We start from the raw sequence: 25785 nt of genomic DNA on the forward strand, positions 1-25785 counted from the left end.
CGGTTCGAGCGCACCGGGCCCTGCCCTGCCCCGGGGCACCCACCTGCCGCCATCTTGGGGGCATCCCCCACCGCCTGCCCGCCCCCTCCTCCTCCCGCAGCGCCCGCGGGGCCGCCCCATCCCCTCCCCCACCGCTCCCCTCCCCGCTCCCGCCGCCGTTTCCCCCGCCGCCGCTCCCCCGGTTTAACGGCGCGCGGCCCCTTTAAGACTCCCGCCGTGGGCGTGGCCTGGCGGGGCGTGTCCCTGAGGGCGTGGCCGGAGCAGCGAGCGGCGCGCGCGCCGATTGGGCGGCGCTCCCCGCGCGGCCCCGCCCTCCCTCCCCCTCCTCCCCACCCCTCACCGCGGCGCGAGGGCGTCACGTGACGCGGCGGCGGCGGCGCCCGGCGCGGTGGACGCTGGAGGCCCAAGATGGCGGCGGAGCTGGTGGAGGCGAAGGTGAGGGGAAGCGGCGCCGCCGCCCCGCCCGCGGGGCCCGGCCGGCACCGAGCGGCTCCCGGCGCCGCGGCACGGCGGGAGGGCGGCGCCGCCAGCCGCGGGGGCGGCGCTCCGGGGCCTCCCCCTCGCCTTTTTCCCCTCAGAGACTGCCCCGCCCCGGCCTGAGGGCCGCAGCCCCCGCCGGAGCTCCCGGCGCCGGGCCGGCCCGCGGTGCTGCCCGCTCTGCTCGGGGCTGCGCTGCCCCGCTCGCTGCCGGGTTAGGCGGCGCTGGTGCCGCCCCCGGCCCGGTGCCGCTGCCCGGAGCGGCTCGCAGCGGAGCTGTCCGGCGGGCGGGGGTCGCGGGGCCGGCGGGACGGGCTCTGCCGGGGGCAGCGGCGGCCGCAGCGCCCCGCGGGGACGGCGTGAGGCGGATCCGTGCTCGGAGTTGTGTTTCCAAGGCGGTTTGTGCCTCGGGAGCGTTTCCCGTTCCCCTCGGGATCCCGGTCCCGTGGCAGCCGGTGCTGGGGGCGGTTGAGGAGCAGCGGCCGGGGAGCGCTCCCTGGAGGGGCTCCCAAGGAAAGGCTCCCTGGAAGGGCTCCCAAGGAAAGGCTCCCTGGAAAGGCTCCCAAGGAAGGGCTCCCAAGGAAGGGCTCCCAAGGAAGGGCTCCCAAGGAAAGGCTCCCAAGGAAGGGCTCCCTGGAAGGGCTCCCAAGGAAAGGCTCCCAAGGAAGGGCTCCCAAGGAAAGGCTCCCTGGAAAGGCTCCCAAGGAAGGGCTCCCAAGGAAAGGCTCCCTGGAAAGGCTCCCAAGGAAGGGCTCCCAAGGAAGGGCTCCCTGGAACGGCTCCCGGGAAGGGCTCCCAAGGAAGGGCTCCCAAGGAAGGGCTCCCAAGGAAAGGCTCCCAAGGAAGGGCTCCCCGGGAAGCGCTCCCTGGAAGGGCTCCCGGGAAGGGGTCCCTGGAAGGGCTCCCGGGAAGGGGTCCCGGGAAGGGCTCCCTGGAAAGGCTCCCAAGGAGGGGCTCCCTGGAGGGGCTCCCAAGGAAGGGCTCCCAAGGAAGGGCTCCCAAGGAAGCGCTCCCCGGCCGGGATGGGGCTGGATGGCCGCAGCCATCCCGAGGCAGAGGCTTTTTGGGGGGCTCCAGAGCGGGCAGCTCGCCCCCCAGGCACCGCGGTGGCCGCAGGGGGTTTTGGTGGGGTCTGAGCCGTCCCACACGAGGGTTCCCGAGAGGAGGAGCCCCCGGGAGTGCTGGCGCTCCATGTGCTCTCCCTGCTCGAGCCCTCGCTCCGCCTTGTCCGGGGTTTGTTGTTGTGTTGTTGCTCGGATCTCAGCGTCCTCCAGTGTCTCATCATTCCTTCAAAATGGAAACTCCGGGCTCCAGCTCCACTTTCCACACCAGGAGTCCTGGCTGGGAGCAATTCCCTCAGGAGGAATTCCTGTGCTCCGGGGATGCCCCTGCTGCTGTGTCTTGATGAATTTGTCTTCCCAAATACACCTTTTACCCTCAAATCCCTCGGGGACAGCAACGCTCTCCCCATTTCCTAACACACTTTAATGGTCCTGGTGGGATTTCATCAGGCTTGGTGATCTTGGAGGGCTTTTCCAACCTTAATGATCCTGGTTCTGTTTTGGAGTTGTAGAAAACTGAGGCACAAAGTAGATTTTTCCCAGGATTTCACAGGTGGTGTCTGGGGGAGCAGCACCATGAATCCAGGGCTCTGAAATTCTGACTTTCTGGCAGTTAAACATCTTTTCTCTCCTCTTTAGTCATCAGTCCTTTTTTTCCCCTCATCAGGGATATTTTGGGACTCATCACGACTCCCAGAAGTTCTAACTGCAGACAGTGACATAACAGCTCTTGGGTTTTCAGATTAAATGACATATGCAAGGGAAAAGCAGAAAATCAAATGGCATTTTCTCTCTCATGTAATTCCCACACACCCGAAAGTGGCTGTGAAATGTTTCTGGAAACAGTTGTAGATTTCTTAATTTAAAAAAAAATAAAAATCTGTAGCTGGTTTATTCCAGGAAATGGTAAGATTGTTAGATTATCTTCCATGCTTTCTTTTTAATTATTAATTCAAGAGTGGGGTAGAGGTTGGGGAAGATCTGCTGGATCTTTGCTGCTGGATTTTTTTTGGGGGGTTTCTTCTCGAATTTCCCTATCCCCACAAACCAGGAAGGATGTGGAGTGAACATGTGTGGATATCTACCAAGTTTATTTCCAGGGCAACTTGAATTTTCCAACCCATGTACTTTATAAGCTGCTTTTTTGCCATTTTAAGGCTGTTTGTGTTTGGGGAATTGAAATGCCAGGGTTCAACAGGAACAATTCCTGGTTTTTGATGGGAAGTTGCCTTGTGGCCTTTGGCTCTGCTGACAGATACAGGCCTGAGCTGCCACAGGGAGGGGATTTTGGAATCCTGAGCTGGGTTTTGCTGCTCATCAGACACTGAAATTGATAATTGTGACTGCAAGGCAGCTCCTGGCTGGGGTCACAGGGAAGTTGGCATTGTTCTCCTGGGAGCACACTGCTCTCCCCAGTAATCCCGGGATCCTTCCATGCTCTAAAAATGTGATTTTTAAAAGATCCAGTGGATGTGGGGAGGATTCTGGAGAGGTTTTCCCATCCAGAAATCCAGGATTGGTGGCCCCAGTTCACCTCAGCCTCACCTAACTCATTTTTTCTTCCTGTGCCTTGCACTGGCACCATTTGGGATGAAGTTTTCCATGTTCCTCTGGGAATTCCGGGTGCCTCAGGCTCTGAAGGAGTCCATGAGCTCTTCCTCAAGTGAGGCCTCTTGCTTTACATCTTTGAGGTCACTTGAGCTGTCCTGAGGATGCTCAGCATCTGTCCCAGTGCTTTTTGAGTCGTTTGCTGGCTGTGCCCTTCAGGTGATGTTTCAGTGGGTGATCTCTGCGTTCGTGTTGCTCACACAAGAAATGGGAACCAAACCCAGGTGCCAGCAGCGGGTTTGGACAGGTTCGGGCTCTTTCTTTGAGGGGAAATTTTGAATATCTTACCTTGTAGCTATAAAGTAACAACTAAACCTTTGCCTTCTATAACTATGAGAACATCTTTTAATTTTTTATCCCCCAGAACATGGTGATGAGTTTCCGAGTCTCAGATCTTCAGATGTTGCTGGGTTTTGTTGGCAGGAGTAAAAGCGGACTAAAACACGAACTAGTGACCCGAGCTTTGCAGCTGGTCCAGTTTGACTGCAGCCCCGAGGTGTTCAAGAAGATCAAGGAGCTCTACGAGACTCGCTACAACAAGAAGGGCTCGGAGGTGCCGGCGGCGCCGGCGCGCGCCGAGGGCCTGGCCCTGCACTCGCCGTCCCTGGAGCGCGGCAGCGCCGTGCCCCGCGCCCTGCCCGCCGCCAGCCTCGACTACCCTGCCCTCTATGGCAAATACCTGAACGGACTGGGCAGGCTGCCCCCCAAGGTGGCCAAGCCCGAGGTGCGCTTGGTCAAGCTGCCCTTTTACACCACGCTGGACGAGCTGCTGAAGCCCACGGAGTTAGGTGAGGTCGGGGCCTGGGGGGTGTTGGTGTTGCTGAAGGAGCGGTGGTTTGGAGGGATTGCTGGAGTTGTGTGGCAGGAGAGGCTGGTGCTTGGGGTGCTGAGGTCGCTTTCTTCCCCCACCTCTCTTTTTTTCTCCCCCTCTCTCTTTTCCCCCTCTCTTTTCCACCCTTTCCTCTCTCTTTTCTCTCTCTCTCTTTTCCCCCCTTTCCTCTCTCCTTTCCCCCTTCTGTCTCTCTCTCTTTTCCTCCCCTTCTGTCTCTCTCTTTCCCCCCTTCCATCTCTCTCTTTCCCCCTTTCTCTCTCTCTCTTTTCCCCCCTTCTGTCTCTCTTTCCCTCCCCTTCTCTCTCTTTTCTCTCTCTCTCTTTTTCCCCTTTCTCCCTCTCTCTTTTTCCCCTTTCTCCCTCTCTCTTTTCCCCCTTTCCCCCTCTCTCTTTTCCCCCTTTCCCCCTCTCTCTTTTCCCCCTTTCCCCCTCTCTCTTTTCCCCCCTTTCCCCCTCTCTCTTTTCCCCCCTTTCCCCCTCTCTCTTTTCCCCCCTTTCCCCCTCTCTCTTTTCCCCCCTTTCCCCCTCTCTCTTTTCCCCCCTTTCCCCCTCTCTCTCTTTCCCCCCTTCTCTCTCTCTCTTTCCCCCCTTCTCTCTCTCTCTCTTTCCCCCCTTCTCTCTCTCTTTCCCACCCCTCTCTTTCCTCTCTCTCTTCCCCCATGCTCAGAATTTACAGAGCAATATTTATCTCTTTAGCTTGCCATTGCTAAAACATGGCTGGTAAAAGATGGAGAGCAGCTTTTTACAGAGAGGGAGAGTGCTGGGGAGGGGGAGTGGTTTCAAACTAAAAGAGGAGAGGTTTAGATGGAACATTGGGGAGCAGTTCTTCCCTCTGAGGGTGAGGAGGCCCTGGCACAGGGAAGGAGGAGCTGTGGCTGCCCTGGAGGTGTCCAAGGCCGGGTTGGAGCACCCTGGGACAGTGGAAGGTGTCCCTGCCTGTGGGGTGGACTGGGATGATCCTTCAGGTCCTTCCCAGTCCAAATCCTGGATTTTCCTCAGACCTGGAGTGTTCTCACTTTGGGATGTGACTTGGAATCCCTCCTGGTTTGGTTCCTGTGGGTTGTGGAGCCACATTCTACACTAAGGCTGGTTTTCAGCACTGGAAATCCCTGACCTGAAGCATCCTGGGGATAAAAGAGGGTGGCAACACCCCAAACTGTATTTTTGACTTTTTTTTGTGCTTGTCACAGTTATTTGTGTGTGGTGCTGTGTGTTTTGAGGGGTAACCAGTAAAACTGGAAGAAGAGCTTTTTCCCTGGGGTGTGGAGACTGATTTTTCATTATTTTCGTTTGGAGAAACAAAGAATGCTGTTAACTTTTGTTAAATAGAATATTCTGGTAGCAAATTCAGCATGTCCAGAGTTGAGTTCTGCTGACTGTCTCATAAATTCATGTGGTAATGTCAGAATTCTCTACCAAATGATTCTACAACTTGAGCTGGTCTGGCTCTGCTGAAAATACATTTGTTGTGGCTTGGGGGAAAAAATAAAGATTTGATTGTGCAGAAACAAAAAGATAAAGGTCTAATTAGTCAGATTTTATGTAATTTCTTCTTCATTTGAAGGCGTTAATGCTGTGACAAAACAGCTGAGTGGTGACAGAGTAAGCTCCAAGATGATAATTGTGTGGGGAATGGTTTGTTAGTGTTAAATGTGTGTTAGTCAGCAATTCCAAGATGGGATTCTGAAGGAAAACAAATTTCCAAGAGGTGGAAGCATCCAGAGACAGGCGAGGCTGGGTGCACTCCCTGGGATTGCCAGGTTCTGTTCCAGCTTGCCATGAAATGTCCCCTGCACCAGCCCAGGGCTCATTAAATGCATTCTGTGCCCTGGCAGGTGCCACCTCCCCTGGGCCAGAGCTCCCTGCAGGGCTCTGCCTGATTTCCCTGCTGGGGCAGAGGTGCTGTGGAGCCAGCAGCAGCTGGGCACCTCGGCATGCTCAGGTCTCACACCTGAGCAGGCTGCACCTCCCACATTTTGGGCTTCTATTCCAGCAGCAATTTAATTTTTGTATGAAGGAAAAGTGAACTGATGGAAATGCAAAATAAACCATGAGCAGCTTCTCATGTTTCAGGTCTCACACCTGACCAGGCTGCACCTCCCAGATTTTGGGCTTCTATTCCAGCAGCAATTTAATTTTTGTATAAGAGTGAGCTGGTGGAAATGCAAAATAAACCATGAGCAGCTTCTCATTTTTCCTAATCAGGTTTGCTTTGTCTTTGTGTGGCTGAACAAGCAGCAGGGCTCAGTTTATTGGCAGTTTCTTAATCTGAAGCATTAAAATTACTTTTTTGTTATTGTCCTTGTCAATCATCACTTGCTAAAAATACCTCATAAAATGCTTTACTTTCTGCTGGTTGTTTTTGTCAGGAGGTATTTGGGCGGAAACTGGAATTAAACACAAAGTCCCACAAAGATATCTTAATTCTTACTTCTGAAATTTATTTTTGCAAGTTCCATTTGCATTTTTAAAGCAGAAAAGGGACCAGAGGGGAAGCACCTGCAGGGACTCAAGTTGTCACCAGGTCTTCCAAGAGCTGCTGAGGTTTTACCCTTCCTTCATCTCCTCTTCTTCATACAAAAGTGCATTTTCCTCCTTCTGAAATCCTGGTGGCTTTGAATAACCAAGCAATGGAAGTGAGGCAAAGCAAGAACCCAATTCTTGCTGTTTTAAATAATTTTTAAAAAGCTGGTTTAGCACTTCCTCTTTGTGTTCCTCCCGTGACTTTCAGCAGCTCAGGGTCTGAACTTTGCTTAGAGCCACAAAACTGAAAATAAAACGTGTTTGGATTGAAGTACAGGGTGCAACAAAAGTTCCCCACGTCTCAAGCTTCATCTTCCTCACATTAAATGCACTTGATCTTAAAATTCTCAGTGTGCAAAAGCCCCCAGTTAATGCTGGGCTCTCTCAAGCCTCTCTGAGGGTGAGCTGCTGTCCCACCCTCAAGGTCAGGGGGTTTGAAATCGTGTTTTGTCTCTTCCAGCTGCTTTTTGTGTTGCTTTTTTATTATCTGAGCTAATCTTTTTTGTTGCTGGGGTTGTTTTCTTTCTTTTCCAGAACTTGCCTGCTCAGTCTGGTTGGTTTTGGGCTTTTGTGTCAGGCTCAGGTCTCCTCTTGGGCTTCTTGAGGATGTGGTCACACTGTGACACCACTGATGTGGTGAGCTGATGGCTCTTGAATTATTTGAGGGGAGGAAAAATAATTTTAAAAAGAGAAAAATCAACTCCAAAGCCTGTGCTGGTTGTATTGAGCAGTGAGCAATAAATGAGCAAAACTCTAATCAAAGCAGAATTACCAAAACAGGTGAAAACTGCAATTGTGGGGTGTGGGAGAAAACAAGACTTGGAGATAAACAGAGCATAACCATCACCTCGTGCTCAGAGCTGCTGTGCTCAGTTTGATGGACACTTTTCTTCCCTCCTCAGTTCCACAGAATAATGAGAAGCTTCAGGAAAGTCCGTGCATTTTTGCATTAACACCAAGACAAGTGGAGCTGATCAGAAACTCCAGGTACAGTTTAAGAAAATGCAGCTGCATAATTCCATCATTCCAAGTTCCCTGCCTGTGGGAGCTTTTGTTCCCTGCAAGGGAGCAGGATTTGTGTGAGGACATCAGGCTGCTCCTCGTGTACAGCAGAGAGCTTGGGGGGGTGGGAGCTGCAAATTCCCCCATGCAGGTCCTGAAGTTTCACTTGTGCTGCTCTAATCTCCCTCTGGAATGGTGCATTGGGGCAGGAAAATGGGGATGGAATCGTGGATGACCTAAATTCTCTGCTGAGCTGCTGGGGTGAGTGTCTGCAGGTTCAAAAGGCAGAGTGTGAGGCTGTTTGCATCTGAAAGGAACTTCCTTGGTGGGGAGGAGGCTGCAGGAGCTGCCCGGGGAAACATCTGGGATTAGGATTTACCCTGACCTCTGTCAGCTGCAACTTTTGAGTCAAACAAAGACTCTCCTCAGAGGTGGCAGTGCAGGCAGGGAGGTTTCCTCTTGGCTGACCTGCTCCCGTCATGCAGAAGAATTCCTCCAAAAATTCAACATAAAACCTTTGAATGTTTCTCTTTGTCATAAATTAAAGAGCTGGAGAAAGAATAGTTTGGTTGTTTTGCCTCCTGATAAAATATCCTTGTTGTGTCTTCTGTTTCTTTCCTGATTCCAGTTAAAATTTCCAGTTAAAATCCTGTCAGCAATAGCCCTGATGGAAATTGCAATATTCACAGTGGGGCCTTAATATTCAGTCCCTTGGTTTGCATGAACAGCTTCAGCTGAATAATTAAACACAGAGAGTCTTGAACACTGTCAGGTAAACCTGACCTTAAAACCCAGTTTTTAGAAATTCTCACAAATCACCAGAAGGCACCTGAACAGTTTTAAAAACCCAGAGAAAAGCTGTGGATTAGTGCATCAGGAAAAAAAAATAATTACAGGATCATTGATATTTGCAGGGGGAATTGTACAATTTAAATAAAGTTCTGGGAGGTAATTTTCTGAAGTTCTATTTTAAAAAATTAGGAACAACTAAAGTTCTTGAGTCTGGCAGCTGGTTTGGGTGATTTTTTGGGGATAGAGATTTCCTTTACATAATTAATTGGAAGTTTTCTGTTCTTTCTTTTATCAGGGAGTTGCAGCCCGGTGTGAAATCGGTTCAGGTGGTGCTCAGGTAGGTCTGGGCTGGGCTCATTGAACATCAGGGGCAGAGCAGGGGAGGAGGGAATGTTCCAGCATGGATTTCATGGCTCCAGAGAGAATTTCCAGTGAACTTTTTGTTCTTGGGCCTCACAGCAGCATCTTAAACTCCACTTTGGAACCTCGAGCAGAAACAGCAGAGTCCCACCTGGATGGGCCCTGCTGAGGGAGCATGGATGGGGATGGGGATGGGGCCTGTGGGAGCTGGGGATGTGCAGAGTGTGGGGATATTATGGGATGTGTTGTTTCTGCCCAGAATCTGCTACACAGACACCAGCTCCCCTCAGGAGGATCAGTACCCTCCCAACATCGCCGTCAAGGTGAACCACAGCTACTGCTCCGTGCCGGTGAGGACTGGGGCTGGGAGGGGAACTGGGGGAGAGTTTATGGACTGTGCAAGGAAATGGCTTTCCTGATGAATGCCACATTATAAAAGTGCACTGCTTGGTTTAAAGCTAATTTTTAATGGGTTAGCCATGTTGTTAAAGAGCTGTTCTGTGTAAAGCTCAGTCCTGTTTGCTTTGTGCTGTATTCAGCTCCTTCCCCCCATCCCTGAGACTGGGCCTGAGTGGAATTGAATGGAGCTGATCAACAGATGCACCTCGAGTAAAAAAACAAATCTCTGTATTTAATCTTGCTGCTCTAGGGCTACTACCCCTCAAACAAACCCGGGGTGGAACCCAAGAGGCCCTGCAGGCCCATCAACCTCACCCACCTCATGTACCTGTCCGCGGCCACCAACCGCATCACGGTCACCTGGGGCAACTACGGCAAGGTGAGAGCCCGGGCACCCCCAGAGCTGCCAGGCAGCCCTGCAGAGCAGCCTCCTCATCCTCTCCTGCCTCTCTCCCCAGAGCTACTCGGTGGGGCTGTACCTGGTGCGGCAGATGACCTCAGCAGAGCTGCTGCAGAGGTTGAAAACCATCGGCATCAAACACCCGGAGCTCTGCAAAGCGCTGGGTGAGTGGCTCAGGGAGGGCCTGTGTGCAGCCTGCTGGGGAATAACCACCACCTTTCCCACCTCTGCTCCCCCCCAGCTGTGTAAACCCCACTTTTTATCTGAACAGACTTGCTGAGCTGTGTGTGAGCCGTGGGAGGTCACCCCAAAGCCGTGGTTCTGGTGGCTCAGCTCTGTAGTTGGCTGTAGGATTTGTGCCGGTGTCGTTGTGACTGCAGGGGCTTCATGCCTTCAGCTGAGTCAGTGTGAGCAGCACTGACCCTCAGGATTTCCAAAGGAGATTTCTGGAGCGAGGGATCCTGGTGACAATGTCCTGGGACTCCTTGGGGTGGCAGTGAGATGTCACCAGCAGCACTTTGATATGCCTTGAGAGCTTCAGAGAAGAGATGGTCCCCAGAGATGTTATCCCAAACCACTCAGGTAAATCCTCCTGGTATGAGGCTCGTGTAAAACATTACTGGAAATGAGGGGAAATTACTTTTCCAAGGTGGACTCTGACTTGGAGCTCACGAGTGTGGAAGATGCCCAATTTTTCATGTTGCTGGACAAAACCTTCTCACTGTTTCATTCGGCGTGGGAGAACTGACCCCGTGATCCTGATGATCTTTAGAACTCTCCAGATCCTGGAAAACAGCTCCCAAGGATAAGAAACTGTCAGGGAAGCCCAGGATGGTTTGGGTTGGAAGGACCTTAAAGCCCATCCAGTGCCACCCCTGCCATGGCAGGGACACCTCCCACTGTCCAGGCTGCTCCAAGCCCTGTCCAGCCTGGTTTTGGGCACTTCAGGGATCCAGGGGCAGCCCCAGCTGCTCTGGGCACCCTGTGCCAGGCCTGCCCACAGGGAGGAACTCTCCTGCACATCTTAACCCAAATTTCCCCTCCTCAAGCCATTCCCCCTTGTCCTGTCACTACAGTTCCTAATGAAGAGCCCCCTTCCAGCATCCCTGGAGCCCCTTAGGGACTGGAATGCTGCTGGGAGGTCTCCACTCACCCTTCTCTTCTCCAGGCTGAACTTCCTCAGCCTGCCAGTCTTGGAGGTGGATGTAGTTCACAGGAAGGTGATTCCAGGAGTATCCAGCCTGCAGACACCTGGGCAGGGATCAGTTGTATTTGGTGGCTTGAAATAAAACCAAATAAGAGCAATGTCTAATTTCAGCTCTTTCTTGTTTTTGTGCTTGGAAGTTGTTTGGATATCCAGACCTGGCCGACCTGAGGAGATCCTCAACTTTGCTTTTCTAGCTCTGGTCTGCTCTGCAAATAATTCCCTGTCACTGAAGCTGCCCTTTGGCTTCAGTCACATCTCACTGCTGACTCATCTTGCTTTGCATAAAATTCTGTGGAACTTAATACAGGAACATTGTCTGAGAACAGATCATGGCTTTGGATCCAAAATCCTGATCTGGAGATCCTGGAAAATTCTCCTTCCCAGGTCTCCCAGCAATTGATGCACAGAGAAAGATCTTACAAAGAACTTCATAAAAAATTAAGCTTGGATGAAAAGGCTCCTAATGTGAGGAAAACAAGCCCAAATCTTGTAATCTCCTGGGAATTTCACATCTGAGAAGTCACTCTCTAATTAAAGCTGGGTGTTGCAGAGCTGCATGTAGCCTCATTGTCTGGAGACATCTTGTTATGATCTGAAAAGGTCAAAAGAAATGGTTGACTTGCTCCAAAGAAAACCGGTGATGGAAGAGGCAGTTGCAGAGAGCAGTGGGAGCAGCAGCTCCTCCTCAGGACTTGGGGAGCAGTTCAAAGCTCGTTTTGTTGATTTTTGCACCTTGGTGTGGGACCTGCACACGAGGGACCTGCCCATCTGCTGCTTGCTTTGATTTCCCTGCTGCTCCTCTGGGTTTTCCTTTCAGGCTGCAGCAGCAGGGGCAGGATTCCTCCTTTCCTGACATCTGATTCTTCCAGCTCTGTGCTGGGTGGCTGCTGTGCCTGGTTTTGCATGGCTGCCTTGCTCTGAGCTGTCTGCCTGGTACCTCTGGGCCTGTCTGTGCTTCCTGTGGAATGTTCTGGAATGAAGGAGGTGGCCAGCAGAGAGGCCAGGGAGTGAAGGCAGTGCTGAGAGGAGGCTTGGTAACCTGATGGCAGAAGGATGGGATGTGTTTTCCCAGTCTGTTTGCTCACTTGTGGGGGGACTTGCTGTGAGCTGGAAGTGCTGGGGGGAGACATTTCCCCCCATCCTGCTGCCACAGAGCTCAGGAGGGAATTAACCCCACCGTGCCCAGGCTGGAGCTGAATCCAGGTGTTCATTCCCTCCCCGGCAGGGAAAGTGATGCACACACACCCCAGGGCTGGGCTGAGCTGCTTCCCCTGTGCTGCCCAGCGCTGCCAAGGGCTGAGTTTTGTTAAATGTCGTGTCCTCTGCTCTCCCTGCAGTGAAAGAGAAGCTACGCCTGGACCCTGACAGTGAAATCGCCACCACCGGGGTGCGAGTGTCCCTCATCTGTCCGGTGAGACCCTGCAGGCTTCTCGTGGAACTGCACTTCGGGTTGGGAGGGAGCTTAAAGCCACCCAGTGCCACCCCTGCCATGGCAGGGACACCTCCACTGCCCCAGGCTGCTCCGGCCTGGCCTTGGCACTGCCAGGGATCCAGGGGCAGCCCCAGCTGCTCTGGGAATTCCATCCCAGGGCCTGCCCACCCTCCCAGCCAGGAATTCCTTCCCAATATTCCCTCTGGCACTGGGAAGCCATTCCCTATGTCCTGTCCCTCCATCTTTTGTCCCCAGTCCCTTTCCAGCTCCCTTGGAGCCCCTTCAGGCACTGGAACCTCAGCTCTCCCAGCCTAATCCAGAACCAAGGAGCTCTGTTGTCTTAGTCTGGTTTTAGTCTGGTTTTAGTCTGGTTTTAGTCTGGTTTTAGTCTGGTTTTAGTCTGGTTTTAGTCTGGTTTTAGTCTGGTTTTAGTCTGGTTTTAGTCTGGTTTATGTCTGTTTTAGTCTGGTTTTAGTCTGTTTTAGTCTGGTTTTTGCCAAGAACCCAAGCCATACTCTCAGACCAGCTTTGCAAACTCGCAGATGTTTTTCCTTCTGAGGGGATTGGGGCTCCCTGCCAGGTGTCCAGGCTGATGCTCTGCTCTCTGCTCCCACAGCTGGTGAAGATGCGCCTGTCGGTGCCGTGCCGGGCCGAGACCTGTGCACACCTGCAGTGCTTTGATGCCGTCTTCTACCTACAGATGAATGAGAAAAAGCCCACATGGATGTGCCCCGTGTGTGACAAACCTGCCCCCTACGACCAGCTCATCATTGATGGGTGAGTTTTGCACCTCTCTGCCCTTTCCCCTTCCCCACTGGGTGGGTGCAGCACCCAGCTCTTGGTTGGAGTTCACTCTGAAACTGTTGGAAGTTTGTTCTGCTGGTGCAGAATATTCTGGTTTCAGTGTTTTGGTGTGTTAGAGCAAGCTGGGAGGGAGCAGGCTTGTGGTGCAGCATTTTTGGGGTGAGTTTGGAAGCAGTTTTGTGCCCCCAAATTCTGGAATCCTTCTGTAGACTGGGACCACTGAGATCCTCGTGGTGCTGGCCAAGGACTGGTGGAACAGCACACGTGGTTCCTGCCTGCTGGGAAGTGATCCCCACCCTCCTGGCTGTGTGATTGGCCTCCACTGCAGGTTCCCTCAAGAGCAGGGAGCGTTTGGGGTGCTGTTTGGGGTGGCTCCAGCTCCCCTGGCACAGGGAAGTGAGCAGACCAGTCTGTTCCCAGCCTCACCGAGGGTGCCTCTGTGGGCCCTGGGCAGATCCAGGAGCTGTGGCTTTCCAGGCAGCCTGGAGCAGCCCCAGCACAGATAACCTGTTTGCTTTGTCCCCTGGCCAGCCCTGACAGGAAAATCCAGTTCCTTGGAGATCTCTGACAGGGGGAGATGAAGGGGAAGCTGTGAGGGGTGGGATTGTGGAGCCCACACGGGTCAGCCATGCCCGTGTCCTGCACGAGGAGCAGCAGGATGTCCCTGGAGACTTTTGTCCCTGCTCAGGGCTGGGTTTGATGCCAGTTCTGCTGGGTGAAGTCCTTCCCAGATTCCCTGGAAGTGAGAGAGGGAAGCTGGCACTCAGCTGGGTGCTGGGAGTCAGGAAAGAGCCGGAGGCTCCCGGGCAGGGAGGGAGGTGGTTGGTCAGGTCTGGGATCCTCAGGGCCTTGTCAGCTTTTTGGGAGCTGCAGCTTGGTGCTTGCTGTGCTGGTGATGGGATTGGCTGTGGGAACAGTTCCTACAGGAGCTGGGGAAAGCTGAAACTCTCCCACTGGGGTTCCACAAAGTTTTCCTGACCTTGGAAGTCTTTCCACTAGGAGTTCTGCTTCCTCCTGAAGAACAGTGCTCAAGTGCAGGAGGGAGTGAGGCCTGGCAGAGCAGCATTTCCAAATAAACATCCCAGGCTAACAGTGGGACACAGGGAATAAAGCAAGTCCCCAGTTCCTCTGGAATCAGGGCCTCATTCCAGGTGTATTTTCATGGTGTTCCTGATGCGGGAATGTTGTTCTGGTGGCTGTTGTGGAGATTTGGGAAATAAAACTAGGAAGGAAGGGAAGTGCTGCTTGTGGGATTGCTGAGTTCCTAATGCCAAAGGAGATCTCACCTTTTGCTAAAGCCTTGTGGGAATGTCCCTGGGAATGTCCCATGGCATGGGAAGCAGTGCCTGGGAAACTGGGTGAGGAGGCAAAACTGTCTTTAATTGCAGCTAATGAAGCTGGTAGTTGATGATTGGGGTGCATGGACAGGAAGGGCTGGGATGGAGTTGCACTGTCAGAACCCGCGCTGGTTTTATGGGGAATAAAGTCCGTGACTCCAAGGGCTCTCAGCTCAGGTTCCTCCTGGCTGCAGGGTCACTGCACACACCCTGCTGACTGCCAGGCTGTGACAGCTCCTGCTGTCCCCTCTGCAGGCTCCTGTCCAAGATCCTGACAGAATGTGAAGATGCAGATGAGATCGAGTACCTGGTGGATGGCTCCTGGTGCCCCATCCGAGCCGAGAAGGAGCGGAGCTGCAGCCCTCAGTGTCCAATCCTGGTTCTAGGTGAGCCTCCCTGGGGGAAATCACACACAATTCCAGAATGGCTTGGCTTGGAAGGGACCTGCAGGGTCACCCAGTGCCACCCCTGCCATGGCAGGGACACCTCCCACTGTCCCAGGTTGCTCCAAACCCTGTCCAGCCTGGCCTTGGGCACTGCCAGGGATCCAGGGGCAGCCACAGCTGCTCTGGGCACCCTGTGCCAGGGCCTGCCACCCTCACAAGGAAATATTTCTCCCCAATATTCCCTCTGGCCGTGGGAGCCATTCCCTGTGTCCCATCCCTCCATCCCTTGTCCCAAATCCCTCCCCAGCTCTCCTGGAGCCCCTTTAGGCTCTGGCAGTGGCTCTGAGCTCTCCCTGGAGCCCTGCCTTGCCCAGGCAGGAGTGTTGCTCAGTCCCTGAGCTGGCAGGGTGGCCTGACGTGCTCCTCCTGCCCTGCCAGGCTCCTCGGACGTGAACGGGCTCCTGGCCCCTGCCAACGGCACCGGCGAGAACGGCAAAGCCCCGGCGGACGTTGTGGATTTAACACTGGACAGCTCATCCTCCGAGGAGGACGAGGAGGAGGATGAGGAGGAGGATGATGATGATGAGGGACCCCAGCCCAAACGACGCTGCTCTTACGAGAAAGGTTTAGTCTCTGCCTGCTGACTGCAGCTCGCAATTCCCGACGGACAGACTTGAATACTCTGGTGCTTATTAAACTGGAGGAGGGGGAGAACGTCCTCTCCCACCTCATCTCCCTCCCTCCCTCATCTCCCGTGACTTTCCTATTCCAAATTACTCATTAAAACGAGAGAAAAAAAAGAAAAGAAAAAAAAAAACACAAAACGACACAAACAAAACAAAAAAAAAAAACAAAAAACCATTGAGCTGCTTCTTGGTTGGAAAACGACCCCACTCAGAGCCTGACCCTGAACTGGAGCCTGAAGTAAAGAAAGTGTCTTAAGCCAGGCAGGATCCTCCCTCAGCTGGATCCGGGATCGGGGGAGCTCCCTGCACACCTCCAGGACACCCACCCCTGCATCTCCAAAGCCGTGTGCAGTTCGATCCTCTTGTTAATTAACCATTCCTTAATTAATCTAAAGGTTTTGCTGGACGTGTGAGTCCGGGGCGGGGCGGGAGGGGGGAGCGGGGAGGGCTCTGGGGGGGGTTGTGTGACCCAGAGAGGATAGAGGGGGGTTTCTAGGGGTGGGACTGGGGGCATGGGGTGCCGGGGGTGAGATGTCCTCTTGGAAGTGGCACTGGTCTAGCTCAGAGCTCCAGCAGCTCTGCACCTCATGTAAAGAGACACGGTTGGAATTTTAACCTAATCCCAAGGGAAGTGTAGAGATTTGTGCAGTAGTGACTCGTTTTAGTTGAGCAGAAGCCATGGGGGGGGTTGGGGGGTGGGAGGGGAGGGCTCGAACCACAGATCTGTTGTATTTTTGAAGTGCAATAACTTTGGTGTTTTTGAAGACTGACAAGGGCTGCGCATTCCCTTTTCGTTGAGGTTGGTTCTGGAGGCGGCCGTGACCTGCAGGCACCCCAGGGATGGGGACAGGGACCTGCAGGCACCCCAGGGATGGGGACAGGGACCTGCAGGCCATCCCAGGGATGGGGACAGGGACCTGCAGGCCACCCCAGGCCTGGGGACAGGGACCTGCAGGCACCCCAGGGATGGGGACAGTGACCTGCAGGTCACCCCCACTGACCTGGGGATGGGGACAGTGACGTGCAGGTCACCCCAGGCCTGGGGACAATGATCTGCAGGCCATCCCCATACCCAGACCTGGGGACAGGGACCTGCAGGTCACCCCCACTGACCTGGGGATGGGGACAGTGACCTGCAGGCCACCCCCACACCTGGGCACACCTGGCACCACGAGCAGGAGCAGGGCAAGGGTGTCCTTCCAGAAAATGCCGGGTGGGGGAATCTCAGTTTTTAGCCAACTACCTCGGTAACTCCAATTCAGGTTTCTTTGAGCCCCGAGCCCGTCCGGGCGGGCGCGAGGGCGGGGCCCGGCCGCCCCGGCCCCTCCACTTCTCTGTCCCAGCCTTTGGCCCCAGAGCCAAAGCTCCTCCTGTGCTCTTTGGTGGCAAAACGTTGTTGCTTTTGAGTTTGCCAAGCGTCACCTTTTTGACTTTGTCTTGGAGAGTTTCTGTCCCGGCCTCTGCGTCAGCTCTGCTGTTCCCACGGGCTCTGCTTTGCTCTGCACCTCGCTGGCTTTTCCCCCTGGAGCTCAGGACGACCCGGGAGGGAGCTGGCCCTGCCCCTGGGCTGGGTGAGGGGCAGGGGGCACGTCCCTGTGCCCGGAGCTGGCCTGAGACCCCCGAGGGTCTTGGTGTTGCTGGGCACTGCCGGACCCCAAACCCTCCATCCTCCCTTATCCCTTCCCTCAGGGTACCCCAAACCCTTTATTCTCCTTTTAACCCTCCCTTCAGGGTACCCCAAACCCTTTATTCTCCTTTTAACCCTCCCTTCAGGGTACCCCAAACCCTTTATTCTCCTTTTAACCCTCCCTTCAGAGTACCCCAAACCCTTTATTCTCCTTTTAACCCTCCCCTCAGGGTACCCCAAACTTTTTATTCTCCCTTTATCCCTTCCCTCAGGGTACCCCAAACCCTTTATTCCTCCCTTATCCCTTCCTTCAGGGTACCCCAAACCTTTTATTCTTCCTTTATCCCTGCTCTGGGCACCCCAAACGCTCCATCCTCCCTTTATCCCTCCCTTGAGGGTACCCCAAACCCTCCATCCTTCTTTTATCCCTACTCTGGGCACCCCAAACCCTCCATCCTCCCTTTATCCCTGCCTTCAGGGTACCCCAAACCTTCCATCCTTCCCCTGCTCTGGGCACCCCAAACCCTCCATCCCTCACCCCAGCAGCCAGGGGGGCACAGAGGGGGGGGTCTTGGTGCCTTTCCCAGCACTTCCCCCTCGCTCCAGAAAATTCCACACGTGGCCAACCCCACCTGGAGGGAAAAGCCCCCGAGGTCCAGCCAGAGCTGCCCTAAATCCTCGTTGGCCACTCGCCCAAAAGCAAAGACCCCTCTCCCCAGAGAGGAGGGGTCCCCTGCCAGCCTGGGGGCTCCTCTCCCAAACCCCCAGCGGGGTGGGGGTCCCCGAGCCCCTGGGGAGGGGGATTCTGCCCTCCTGCCTGGCTGGGTTCTGCCTGCAGGAGTGTGAAGGGGTGGGGAGGAGCCCCCCTTTCCCCGGGTCTGGGGGCTCTCCTGGTCCCTCGGCAGGGCCACCTGCACTCCCAGCCTTGGCTCCCCTCTCTCTCCTGGCTGTAAGCAATATGTTTTCAGGTTGAAACGGGGGTGGGGGTGGGAAAAGGGGGATGAAAACAACTGACAAAAACCCGGGTAGAGCTCCCAAATGGATTTTACTGTACAAAGTTCTGTGCTCGCGGCCCTGGCTGCACAGTAGCTTTAGAGTCCAGTTGTTTTCCTAATATTTTTATTCTAATTTAATTGCTTTTAAATTTTCCAGGCCAAGCAACTGTTTGGAAACACCATGCTTGTTTTAGTGCTTTCTGTTGGAGTTGGCCAGCTCTTCCTGTACATATGTTGGTTTTATTTTTTTTTCTTATATCCTGTTTTTTTTCTTCTTTGTTTTGTAAAGAGAAGAGAAAAAAAAAAAAAAAACAAAACAAACAAAAAAAAAAGAAAATTATTTTTCTTTCCCTCAGTACACATTCTTCAAATTATAGTGTTTGTTAAATAAAATGAAAGATTTACATTTAATTCTGTGTTGGCTTGTTGGGATTTCTCACCCTGGGGTCTCCCTGGGGTCTGCAGGATTCCCCAGGATCTTCTTCCAGGGGGTCCCAAGGATCTTCCCAGGGAAAATCTTCCCACAGGGCCTCCCCAGCCTTCCTGGGGTCACCAGGAGTTTCCCCAGGATCCCCCCCAGGCTCCTGAGCTCTCCAGAGGGTCCCCAGCATCGCTCCCAGCTCACCCCAAAATGACACCTGGGGCTTTTCATGCATGGCAGGAGGGTCCTGGGGCAATCCCAGGATTTCCCAGGGAAATCTCTCACCCCAAACAGAGCCTGGAAGGTTCTGGGGCAACCCCCCACCCCCTCCAGGTTCCCCCCCGGGTTTTGGGGGGCAGCCGGACCCCCGGGCACCCCCCGGCCCCCTCCCCACGGGCACCTCCTCGGTGCCACTTCGAATTCCTCCACCTCCAGCGGATTAATCATTTTATTTATGAGGCTTAAGGGCCCAAATCCCGTTAAAGCCGGGGCTTTGCCAGATAAACAGCCCGCTTTGGGGGTAGCGCGTTTGTGAAAACACAATTAGCAAACCCTGTAATCTGCACTAATTACCGGGCCATGAGCGCCGGCACTCGCCGGCAGCACCCGCACCATGGGGGACACGGGGGACACGGGGGACACCGGCGGGGACAGCGGGGACACAGCAGGCGCAGCCCGGCGCCCGCCCGGAGCCTCCTTCACCATCGAGTACCTGCTGTCGGGCGGGGGGCACCGGGCAGCCCCCAGCCCCGAGCCCCCCGCCCGCAGCCCCCCGGGAGCCCCCCGGGCCGAGCCCGGGGACAAACCCGCCCAGTCCTACATCGCCCTCATCTCCACCGCCATCCTCTCGTCCCCCGAGAAGAAGCTGCTGCTGTCCGACATCTACCAGTGGATCATGGACAACTACCCCTACTTCAAGAACAAGGTGAGGGGTGGCAGGTGGTGGGGCCGGGGGCGATTCCTGGGAATTTCCCCCGATTTCCGGATTTTGCTGTGGGGTGGGGACTGGGCTGGGGAGCTGGCCCGGCTCGGAAATCCGTCGGGAAATCCATCGGGGTGTCCGGGCTCGGGGGTGTCCGGGGTTCAGGGCTGGCCGGGCCGGGGTGTCCGGAGCTCGGGGCTGGCCGGGCTCGTTCCGGAGCCGGCTGGTGCCCCCGATCCCCCAGGAGAGCGGCCGTGCCGGCGGCCGGAGCCCGGGCAGGGACTGGGGTGGGCACGGTGGGGCCGGGGGTCAGCCTGAGTGACCCCTCTGGACATGAGTGACCCTTTTGGGCCTCAGTGACCCCTCTGGACATGAGTGACCCCTCTGGACCTGACTGAGTGATTCCTGTGGGCCTGAGTTACACCTGAGTGACACCTCTGGACATGAGTGACCCTTTTGGGCTTGAGTGACTCCTGTGGGCTTGAGTGACCCCTGTGGGCCTGAGTTACACCTGAGTGACCCCTCTGGACATGAATGACCCCTGGGCCTGACTGAGTGACCCTTTTGGGCCTGAGTAACCCCTCTGGGCCTCAGTGACACCTGAGTGACCCCTCCAGGCCTGAGTGACCCCTCTGAACATGAGTGACCCTTTTGGGCCTGCCTGAGTGACCCCTCCAGGCCTGAGTGACCCCTCCAGGCCTGAGTGACCCCTCTGGACATGAGTGACCCTTTTGGGCCTGCCTGAGTGACCCCTCTGGGCCTCACTGACCCCCGTGGGCCTGAGTGACCCCTCTGGCCGCAGGAGAAGAGCTGGCGCAACAGCGTCCGCCACAACCTGTCCCTTAACGAGTGCTTCGTCAAGGCCGGCCGCAGCGACAACGGCAAGGGCCACTTCTGGGCCATCCACCCCGCCAACCTGGAGGACTTCGCCAAGGGCGACTACCACCGGCGGCGGGCCCGGCGCCGCGTCCGCAGGTCGGGGGCTCCGGGGGGCTCAGGGCAGCTCTGAGGGGCTCCGGGGGGCTCTGAGGGCTCTGAGGGGCTCAGGGCAGCTCTGAGGGGCTCTGAGGGGCTCTGAGGGGCTCCGGGGGGCTCTGAGGGGCTCCGGGGGGCTCTGAGGGGCTCAGGGCAGCTCTGAGGGGCTCTGAGGGGCTCCGGGGGGCTCTGAGGGGCTCTGGGGGGTTTTGAGGGGCTCTGTGGGGCTCCGGGGGGCTCTGAGGGCTCTGAGGGGCTCTGGGGGGCTCCGGGGGGCTCTGAGGGGCTCTGGGGGGCTCAGGGCAGCTCTGAGGGGCTCTGGGGGGCTCTGAGGGGCTCCGGGGGGCTCAGGGGGGCTGTGAAGGGTTCCAGGGGTCTCCAGGGGTCTCCGGGGGCTCCGGGGGGCTCTGAGGGGCTCTGGGGGGCTCTGAGGGGCTCTGAGGGGCCTGGGAGGCTCTGGGGGGCTCACGGCAGCTCTGAGGGGCTCTGGGGGGCTCCGAGGGGCTCCGGGGGGCTCTGAGGGGCTCTGGGGGGCTCTGAGGGGCTCCGAGGGGCTCTGGGGGGCTCTGAGGGGCTCTGGGGGGCTCAGGACAGCTCTGAGGGCTCCAGGGGGCTCTGAGGGGCTCTGGGGGGCTCCAGGGGGCTGTGAAGGGTTCCAGGGGTCTCCGGGGGGCTCTGAGGGGCTCTGGGGGGCTCTGAGGGGCTCTGGGGGCCTCAGGGCAGCTCTGAGGGGCTCTGGGGGGCTCTGAGGGCTCCAGGGGGCTCCAGGGGGCTCAGGGTGGCTCTGAGGGGCTCTGAGGGTCTCCGGGGGACTCTGGGGAGCTCAGGGCTGCTCTGATGGGCTCTGAGGGGCCCAGGGGGCTCTGAAGGGCTCAGGGCAGCTCTGAGTGGCTCAAGGGGGCTCTGAGGGGCTCTGAGGGGCCCAGGGGGCTCCGGGGGTCTCTGGGGGTCTCCGGGGGTCTCCGGGTTTGTGTCTCGGCGCTGACCCCGGCTCCGTTTCCCCTCGCAGGGTGAACGTCGGCTACCTGCAGCCCTACGCCCTGTACGGCCTGGGCTGCTGCTGCCCCTGCTGCCCCCCGGGCCCCCCCGGGCCCCCCCCTGGCCCTGCCCGGGGTCCCCCCCCCGCTGCCCCCTGCCCGAGCGGCCGCGCTGGGGCTGGGGGCGGCTCCCGCTGCCCCGGGGCCCCTTCCTGTGACCCCAAATGGGGACAGCAGCTCTGGGTGTCCCCCCTGTCCCTGTGCGTGTCACCAGGACTGGGCTCACTCCCGGGGTCCCCGTCCCGTGTCCCCCCCGTGTTGTCACCCCACGATGGCACCCGCTGTCCCCCCACTGGGAGGGGACACCAGGGACCCCCACCCTTCGCCTTCACCACCTAACAGAGCTTTCCCATGGGGGGAAACTGAGGCACGGCCCGAATTTGGACTGATCCCCCCCCCAAACCGGGGGTGCCCCAATCCCCCTCCCCACACACCCAGGCACATATGGGGCTTAAACCCTGCGGCGGCTGTCCCTGCCCTAATTATTCCTTCACTAATTGTCCCTGACGCCCCTAATGAAAATCGCGGCTCCCAGGTGTTAAGTGGCATTAGGGCGTCTCGCTAAGAAAGGCGGCTCGGCCATAAATCCCGGGATAAAGCCCCAAAGCCCCGAACAAGGCAGATTATGACACAAATTAATCCCCCCCCTCGGCCGTGCCCTCTGGGGGGGCCGCGCTGGCTCCTGTCCCGCGGCCACCTCGGGATTTGGGGCATTTTGGGGGATTTTTGGGGCATTTTTAGGGGGTTTTTGGGGTGTGGGGTCACCCGTGCCCTGCCCTGCCCGGGTTTGAGGTGGGCACATGGGGCTGGGGGGGGTTTGGGGAGGGGGGGGGACACCCCAAACGTGTCCTTAAACCGCGGCCATCTGTCCCCAAACGCGATTAGGGTCCCCTGACCCCCCCTGAGCCCCCCCTGAGCAGATTAATGGGGCCGGGGGTGCTGGGGGGGCGCTGGGCAGACTGGGAGGGGTGGGACCCCCCCCGAATTGGGACCCCCCCCTTTTGCTCTGATTCTGTAAGGGAGGGGGGGCTTTGTTCCCTTGGGGGAAACTGAGGCACGGCCACAGGATGAGACAGAGCCCCCTCCCCACAGCACCCCAAAATGAGGGGAACACCCCCCCAAAAGATCCCCTGTGCAGTTCTGGAGCCCCCAAAATAGGGAAAATCCCCCCCCAAAAAAAACCCTACAGTCGTGGACCCCCCGAAATGGGGGAAATCCCCCCTAAAAATCCCCTGTGCAGTTCTGGAGTCCCCAAAATAGGGAAAATCCCCCAAAACAACCCCCCACAACCCTGGAAACCCCAAAAACAGGGGAACTCCCCAAAAATCCCCTATGCAGCCCTGGACATCCCCAAAACAGAGGAAATCCCCCCCAAATCCCCCCACCCCCAGCCCCTGGACCCCCCAAACCCCAGGGAAGCTCCAGCCCCTGCCCTGCTGCCCCCACCGGGGCTCCCCAGCCCCAAAACCAGAAAAAAAAACCCCAAAATCATTAAAACCAAACCAAAACCCTCCCAAAAAATGAGGGGAACACCCCAAAAAAGAGCCAGTGCCCCCCGTCCTCTCCTCCCCAAGAAATCCAGTGGCTCCGGGTCTATTTTTAATATATAGTTTATTTCTCTCTTTTTTTTAAATTTTATTTTAAAGCCCCCCCCCAAAGTGCAATTTTTATTATTTTAAATTTTTTTTTTGTCGTTTTTTGTCATAGTTTTTATTTTTTTTTCCTCATCTCCCCCCACTTTATAAAGAACTATCAAAGTTACAATCTATGGAATGTCTTTTCTGTGCTTTATTTATTTTTTTTAATATATTTCTTTATATTTTTTTTCTCTCTCTCTCTCCTTTCCTCGCTCCTTTTCCTCCCCCCCACCCACCCCCGAGAAAAACCTCACCAAAACAACAAAAAAAAATTGGAAAAAACACATAAAAACCGCTGCAACCTTTGCGAGTGCTTGAAGATAAAGAATCTCTTTAATAGATTATATAGAAAGACGCAGGAAAAAAAAACCAAAAAAAAAAAAACCAAAACAAAAAAAAAGGGAAAAAAAATGAAAATAAAATTAATATTTATAATAAAGTGGCCCCACCTCGAGCATCCTTTGGGGTCCCCGGGCCGAGCTCGGTGTCCCCCCCGTCCCTGGGGACATTTCAGCTCTTGCTGTGTATATATATATATATATATATAGAGATAGATAGATAGATAGATAATTTTATTATATAAAACACAATTTAATGCAGCATTTTGCCCCCTCCCCGCCCCAAAATTTCCATCCCGTTTTGCTCTTTTTTGTTTCTCTTGATTGAAATTAAATTTTTTTTTTTTTTCTTGTCGTGAATCCAAAAAAAAAAAAAAAATTTAGAAAATTTAGAGAGAGAAATTCAGGGGGTTTTGTCTTGATTGATTATTAAAATATTAAATAGTTAAATTTGGGGGGGGGGATTGGGGCTGGGGAGGCTCTGAAGGGTTGGGGGGCCCTAAAGGGGGGGGATGAAGGAGAATTTTGGGGTGGGGAGGGGGAATCAGCCCTTTCCTGGTGAAAAACGAGAAATGAAACCCCTCCTGCTCAGTCTGGGGGGGCAGGACCCCCCGAGCCCATTTTGGGGGAAAAAACCCCAAATTTATCCCTCCCCAACCCAGCAGGGGGGGCAGCCCTCCCTTGGCACCCCCAGACCCCAAACCTGGATTAAACCCCCAAAATCGGGCTGAGACCCTCAAAACCTGGATTAATCCCTCAAAATTGGGCTGAGTCCCCCCAAAATTGGGCTGAGCCCCCCAAAACCTGAATTAACCCCCCAAAACCTGGGCTGAGCCCCCCCAAAACTCAGATTGACCCCCAAAAATTGAGCTGAGCCCCCCCAACCCAGATCAATCCCCCAAAATTGGGCTGAGCCCCCCCAAAACTGGGCTGAGCCCCCCCAAAACCTTGATTAATCCCCCAAAATTGGGCTAAACCCCCAAAACCTTGATTAAACCCCCAAAACCTGGGCTGAGCCCCCCCAAAATTGGGCTGAGCCCCCCCAAAACTGGATTAATCCCCCAAAATTGGGCTGAGCCCCCCAAAACCTGGATTAACCCCCCAAACCCGGGCTGAGCCCCCAAGGGGAGGTGGATGGGGGGAGGAAAGGGGGGGGAACTCACAAATTTCTTCCTCTTTAAAATAAAAAATCCTTTTTTGTTTTTTCTCCCCTCCCTGTTTCCCCTTGCCCCTGCTTGGCTTCGATCCAAATTTTATTATTTCATCATTTATTATTATTATTTATTATTAATAATAAAATGTATTATTATTCCTCTCTCTCCCTCTCTCTCTTCCCACCGTAACTCAGCACTTTCTTTGGCAACACTTTCATCCCAACCTGGATTCAAAAAAATAAAAAAATAAAAAGAAAACCAACTCAAATTAAATTAAAATGAATCAGAATAAAAACCAAAAATCTCCATGCTGAGCTACGGGGGGGATTTTGGGGTGGGGGTTTAAGGCGACGGGACAGGGACAATCCCGGGGGGTTTGGAACTTGATTTTTTTTTGCTTTTTCTTGATTTATTTTTAGTGCAAACTTCACCTTGTGCTAAAGTGTTGCCAGTGGGGGGGACGGGGGGGACACGGGGACATCGCTGGGGGAATCCTGAGTCTGCTCCTCTCTCCTCCTCCTCCTTTGTGCTCTTTTTCCTTTGCATTTTTTCCTTTTTTCCTTCTTTCCTTCCCTATTTTTCTCCCCTTGCCCCCCTCCCCAATTTATTCCTTCTTTTCTCATTTTCCCCCTTTTTTTTCCTTCTTTCATTTCTCATTTTTCCTTCTTCCCCCCCCTTTTCTTTCCCTTATTTTCCCTCTTTTATTTCTCCCCTCCAATTTCCTTTTCTCCCCCTTTTTTCCTTCTTTTTTTTTTAATCATTCCCCCTTTTTTTCCCCCACATTTTCCCCCCTTTCCTGCACACCTGGATGATCCCACCCTCTTCACCCCCTCCCGGTGCTGCTTTCCCAAAACCCCCAAAATTCCTTTGGGATTGGGGAAAATTCCTTCGGGATTGGGGAAGGAAAAGCAGCAGCGAGGGTGGGAAAATCCCAAGGGAAAAAATAAAAACAAAACGGGACAAGAGGAGCCACCACCACCCCGAGCACAGCAGGGACCCTCCCCGAGTCTCTATTTCCAAATCCCCCCGGAATTTTCTTTGCATATTCCCAAAAAAGCTCAGCCAGCGCTGCCCGAGCCCCCAATTCCAGCTGGGATTTGGCCCCTTCCCGGTGGGGTTCCCAGCCCAGACCCCAAATCCCTGCTCAGGGGGGATGTGAGGCACAGGGAGCTGGGATCCCCAATTTCCTGCCCAAGGGGGGCGGGGGGGACACAAATCCCTGGGACTGGGGATCCCCCGGATCCTTCCCGGGAAACCTCAGCCCTGGAGGGACCCCGAGCCCCAGCCCAGCCTGGCCCTGGGACCCTGCAGCTCCTTCCCGGGGGCTCCATCCCTGCCCAGACCCCAAATCCCTGCCCAGACCCTAAATCCCTG

General features: G+C 55.2%; 1 protein-coding gene across 1 annotated transcript; it reads left to right on the forward strand.

Moving 5' to 3' along the window:
• Window positions 1-328: 328 nt before the first annotated feature.
• On the forward strand, window positions 329-18338 carry PIAS4 (protein inhibitor of activated STAT 4). Its single transcript, XM_064396324.1, has 11 exons — window positions 329-435; window positions 3511-3934; window positions 7403-7487; window positions 8590-8631; window positions 8914-9004; window positions 9304-9432; window positions 9512-9617; window positions 11998-12071; window positions 12709-12869; window positions 14489-14619; window positions 15058-18338. Exons 1-11 carry the CDS (start codon window positions 409-411, stop codon window positions 15261-15263), a joined length of 1476 nt encoding a protein of 491 aa, XP_064252394.1. The 5' UTR covers window positions 329-408; the 3' UTR covers window positions 15264-18338.
• The last annotated feature ends 7447 nt before the right edge of the window (window positions 18339-25785 follow it).

The sequence above is a fragment of the Passer domesticus genome, chromosome 21 (assembly GCF_036417665.1).
Source record: "Passer domesticus isolate bPasDom1 chromosome 21, bPasDom1.hap1, whole genome shotgun sequence".
NCBI classification, from domain to species: Eukaryota; Metazoa; Chordata; class Aves; order Passeriformes; family Passeridae; genus Passer; species Passer domesticus.

Excerpts from the sequence above, each read along its gene's own strand:
- PIAS4 (XM_064396324.1), top strand. The coding sequence starts at position 409 with ATGGCGGCGGAGCTGGTGGAGGCGAAG. Across the intron at positions 7,488-8,589 it reads GAGCTGATCAGAAACTCCAG|GGAGTTGCAGCCCGGTGTGA; the intron begins GTACAGTTTAAG and ends TTCTTTTATCAG. Across the intron at positions 12,072-12,708 it reads GAGTGTCCCTCATCTGTCCG|CTGGTGAAGATGCGCCTGTC; the intron begins GTGAGACCCTGC and ends CTGCTCCCACAG.